General features: G+C 54.4%; 2 protein-coding genes across 2 annotated transcripts; both read left to right on the top strand.

Annotated features, from left to right (window-relative positions):
* Window positions 1-1,413: 1,413 nt before the first annotated feature.
* CHC_T00000702001 (hypothetical protein) lies at window positions 1,414-1,581 on the top strand. Its single transcript, XM_005710581.1, has one exon. The coding sequence runs from the start codon at window positions 1,414-1,416 to the stop codon at window positions 1,579-1,581; it is 168 nt and encodes a 55-aa protein (XP_005710638.1).
* Window positions 1,582-3,671: 2,090 nt separating this feature from the next.
* On the top strand, window positions 3,672-4,928 carry CHC_T00000701001 (hypothetical protein). Its single transcript, XM_005710580.1, has one exon. The coding sequence runs from the start codon at window positions 3,672-3,674 to the stop codon at window positions 4,926-4,928; it is 1,257 nt and encodes a 418-aa protein (XP_005710637.1).
* The last annotated feature ends 263 nt before the right edge of the window (window positions 4,929-5,191 follow it).

The following is a 5,191-nucleotide window of genomic DNA, read 5'->3' as shown; positions in this document are numbered from 1 at the left end:
CTTTCCCCCACCCACACCGTCGTCCATAGCCCCGCTCTTTATAAACAGCCAACCCCGCCGTACTAGCTTTCGTTCCTCTCCCCTCCTCACCCATTATCCCGACGCTCATCATCTCATCTTGACTCTTTTTTTTTCGTTCTACGATACCACCAACTCTCCAACATGTTTCCCACCGCCTCCCCCCAAACACCGTTCTTCCCTATCAGTTGCCCTACAGAGCCTCCCCCAAACTCCCTCGACGCTTCCGTTGCTCGCCTCACTCCTCCCGCTACCAGACCTCTTACCCCCCCACCTGCTTGCAAGGGCCGCTCCAAGCGCAAGCCCAAGGGGATCATTCGCTTTCTACCCGATGGAACCCCTTGGACTTGTGCCAGGTGCAAAACCATCATCACCCCCGTCCGCCGTAGCGGATCGGGCGGCGTTGCAACGCTTTGCAACGCGTGCGGCTTGCGCCGCTCCAAAAACATCCGCGCCGCCCTCGAAGGGGGTATTTCCAAGAAGCGCGGGAAGAAGGGGCCCAACGCCAAGGTCAAATCGAATGAACGCAAGGCAGTTGCGCAGAAAAAGACGGTCAAGAAGGCTGTTGCGCTGCAGCAACACCGACAAGATGTGCCAGTTGCCAACAATACGAAACAGCCTGGCCGCTTTGTTCACCATGGAAACGACCAACAACCGAATCAAAACACACCGGCGCTTCAGGAGCAGCCGGCCCGAGTCTCGCAGGCTGCTGGGCGTGTACACTACGTCATTAAGGAGGAGCAATGCGCGACAGTGGAGCAGACTGCGTATAGCATAGCGCAGCACCAGCCTCCCGCGCATTGGGAAGCACAGTACCAGCCTCCATACGGTTCCCCGGAAGAGCAATCTCCAGCCTCGGACACTTCATATGAAGCTTACACTGTCAAGGATCACAGCATCCCGGTAGAGTATTTGCCGGTCACCGCGCAGCACCAGGAGCGGGTATATGTGGAGCCAATACAAGAGGAGCTCGCCGCAGCGGTCGGCTGGGAAGCCCAGAACAAATGCGTCCCTTGGCCGGTGGCAGGAGGCTACGCTCCCGATGGCCACATCACTGGACGCGAAGGTGGAAACCTGCAGGGCAACGAAAATGGAGTATCACATCTATTTGGATCGATGACGTTGCACGCGAATGTGATGAGGACGCAGGAGATGCAGGGTGAGCATGAGGGCACGCTGGGCGATAGATATGAAGACCAAGTGTGTTCACCAGCACTCCCATTGTCGATGAGCACGGAGAGCGACGAAGTGCTGGCGGCAATCGCTTGCGGGATGGAGGGTGCTTCGCACATGACGGATGCGCCATCTCCCCTACCGTCGGCGTCGGAGCCGATGGCAGCGGGGTTGCAGCGGTGTCTACAGAGCATCGCTGGACGAATTGCATCACAGGAACTGATGCTGCACCGCCTGAACGAGGTGCAGTTTCAACTACTCGCCGACGGGAACATTGGAGATGCGGTGTCACAGGCGTGCCGGGAGATTGCGGGGCTGAGGGACTACGGTCGTGATACGATAGAAGTGATGAGGGGGTTTGCTACAGCTCTGCTTGGCGGAAGGGAGTGAGACGTGGGACCAAGGTTGGAGGAAAAGGCTTTAGTTGTTTGTAATGCGTGCTCATCGTGTGTTTGTCGATCAGTAAATTTTTTTTGCGTGTTTCGAAGTGTGCGAAACGGGTGGTGTCGGTAGAGTTTGAAGCGAGAGTGCAGATGCGGCTGTCGCCGCGCTACAGTACGAGCGAGATGGAAGGGTTCGACCTGAACAGGTGGCGTTCACGCCACCTGCATAGAGCATCGCGAATGGGACATGGGCAACCTATCATTCGTAAGGCATGTGTGCGGGCAGCGAGCGGGACGCTGTATCGAGGGACGAGGGAGAAAGGAAAGGGTGGAAGAGGGACGGACGTGGGAGAAGAGTGTCTGAAGAGTGTCACGGGCGACTCATTGGCATGTTGGCTTGAATGTTTGAAGGTCATTGCAAGAGCGGATGCGAGATTTCAACGTCACAGGAGTGATGGAAAAACTTGGACAAAGACGAGAAGAACGATAGAACGATACTGGTACAGTTGCATACATATCATGTATACATACCGATCATAAGGCCAAAAGCCTCCCAGTGCTCCGTGGGGGAGGTTTCGACGGCTAGGTACAAAAAATCGCTGACGCGTCTCTCATCTTGCCAGACTTCGAATAATTGAACAACTGAAGGGGGGTTGCCCTACATTTTGGACAACGCCAAAATAGCTCGGATATGCAAATTATTTGAAAACAACCGTATGGGGGAGGTGGGGGGCGCAGCGGCCGCGAGGAAGGGCTCGGCTCTACAGCGCTGGGAGGGGCCAGCTGTGGACGCGGAGTCGTGCGGTGTGACGCGCGCGTGTCGACGGCGCGAGCGCGTGCCATAGACTCACGGTGCAGCGGGCGTCACGGAGTGGGGCGCGACTCTGCAGCGCTGGGAGGGGCCGGCTGTGAACGCGGAGTCGTACGGTGTGACGCGCGCGTGTCGACGGCGCGAGCGCGTGCCATAGACTCACGGTGCAGCGGGCGTCACGGGGTGGGGCGCGACTCTGCAGCGCTGGGAGGGGCCGGCTGTGGACGCGGAGTCGTGCGGTGTGACGCGCACGTGTTGACAGCACGAGCGTGAGTCATAGGCTCACGGCGCAACGGGCGTCACGGGGTGGGGCGCGAATTTTGCATTTTCGTGGGAGAGGCGTCGGACACCAGCGACGGCGTCGGTCACCTTTATAATAATATAAAAAACGTCAATGAATGTTGCAGATTTCAATTGTATGTCGCCAATTTTTACAGCATACATCTACTTTACGCGGGGGGGGGGGGGGGAGAGAGGGGGACGCACACCGTCTTTCAGCCCACAACTGTAGCTCTGTACCCCATTCCCCAGTACAGGGGGTGCCCCGTTTTAGCGCACACCAATTTAACGGATGACCCGGTTTTGCGTACATAGGTCCGGGGTGCACGAAAAGTATGATAAATATCTAAACAGTACCTTTTGGCAACGGGAGGGGTCGGCCAGCTGAGTGGTATTGGATCTTGATCGGAGTCGTTGGAGCGGCGGTTGCCGGTTCCGCCTTTCCAGTCATGTCTATTGTCTTCTCAAGGGTAAGATCGAACGGATAATGATTTGTTCTCGGCGTGCTTTGGGTTATCCTGATTCTCGTCTCGTCTGTTTTTGCGAAGTTCCATTGTTCTTGTTGCTAACCGTGTTTATGTCTACTGCATGTGGTTACGTTACACTTCGTACTGTCCAAACTCCAGGTCATTTTTGTCATAATGCCACCGGCAGATAACACTCCAGGGGAGATTCGGAAGTGGTGTCTCTACTTCGTTGCGATTGGGGGTGGTTCTTTCTTCGGCTACTTCTGTCAGTCGTCTGGATTGGGAATTAGTGGAGAGCGACTGACATTGAAACTGAGGCGGAGAAGTTTCAGAGCTATCTTGAGACATGGGATTTTTCGATGAGAGGAAGAACTCAGTGGGCGCCCTCACAACACGACTTGCCACTGAGGCCTCGAGGGTGAAGGGTGTAACTGGGGATACATTGGGTCGTTCGCTTTGAGCACAATTTTTACTGGGTTTGCTATAGCATATGAAGCGTGGTGGCGCGTAGCCCTCGTGGTAACGGGCGTTTTCCCGATTATGGCTATTTGTGGTGCATTGCAAATGAAACTGATGACAGGTTTTGACGCTGATTCGGAGAAGATGTACGCAGAGGCGGGTACTATTGCGTCCGAGGCAGTGAATAACTTTGATACCGTTACATCCGTGGGTGTGCAGGATGTCTTCATGCGAAAATATAACGCAGGCTTTGAGATTCCAATTAGGAATGGGCGCAAGTCAGCAATGGTTGCCGGGATAATGTTCGGTATCTCCGAGTTTCTATCTCAAGCACTCTGGGCTGTGAGCTTTTGGATTGGCTCGATCTTTGTCCGCGATGGATTTTGCGATTTTCCCGAGCTTATGACGGCGATCACGGGACTTCTCTTCGCCGGGATGATGCTTGGAAATGCCAGTGGTCAAGCCAGTGATGTGAGCAAGGCGAAAATTGCTGCTACCAAAATCTTCCGCCTTTTGGATCGTGAATCGGGCATTGACCCAAGTAAGAAGACTGGAGAGGTGTCTTCATTTTCCGGTCATCTGGCGGCAGAAGGGTTGCGATTTGAGTATCCGTCGCGTCCGGACGTTCACGTTCTTCGAGGGGCATCCATTGAAGTATCTCAGGGCCAAACGTTAGCATTGGTTGGAGCTAGTGAATGTGGAAAATCTACGACTATTGCCCTTTTGGAGCGATTTTACGATCCTCGCGAAGGGACTATTCGAATTGATGATACTGAAATCCGAGAGTACAACCTGAATCACCTGCGATTCAACTTGGGTCTTGTTTCCCAAGAGCCTGATCTTTTCAATAGGAGTATACGGGACAATATTGCCTACAGGCTGGACCACTCTGATGGGACTCCGGTGACAGATGACACGATCATAGCAGCTGCGAAGGCTGCCAATGCTCACTCATTCATTTCAGAACTGGAAGACGGATATGACACTGTGGTTGGCGCACGGGGGGAAAGACTTTCAGGCGGGCAACGGCAGCGCGTGGCAATCGCTCGAGCGCTTGTGCGAGAGCCCCGAATCCTTCTACTGGACGAAGCAACTTCTGCACTCGATGCGGTGTCGGAGCGAGTTGTACAAGACGCGTTGGACAAGGCAGCAGCAGAACGCACGACGGTGGCCATCGCGCATCGGTTGTCTACAGTGAAGAACGCCGATGTGATAGCGATGGTGTCAAAGGGTCGGATTGTGGAAAGCGGAAAACATGAACAGCTGCTGCGCATTCCGAATGGAGAGTATGCGAACCTGGTTAAGAACCAGTTGAATGAAGCGACCGACGAAGAATGAACACCAAGACGCATCAGTTTGCCCTCGTAGCGGGATGCGTAAGCAGTCATCTGGTTTTTCGAACTTGCTGTACGTAGAATATGAGGCGTATGTACATGTACTGTACTGTAGAGGCTTGCTGAAGTGATCTGAATGGTGAGGATGATGTGGAGCTGTCCCCGCGACAGCCATCCTCAAAAAGAAATTCGCCGCCCGAGGTCATGGGCGTCTGTGGGCTGCGTAATCATTGTGTGATGTCTCAATATTTAATAACCGCAAGGCCT

The sequence above is a fragment of the Chondrus crispus genome, genomic scaffold, assembly GCF_000350225.1.
Source record: "Chondrus crispus Stackhouse genomic scaffold, scaffold_581, whole genome shotgun sequence".
NCBI classification, from domain to species: domain Eukaryota; phylum Rhodophyta; class Florideophyceae; order Gigartinales; family Gigartinaceae; genus Chondrus; species Chondrus crispus.
This window is presented reverse-complemented; position numbering and strand designations above follow the sequence as displayed.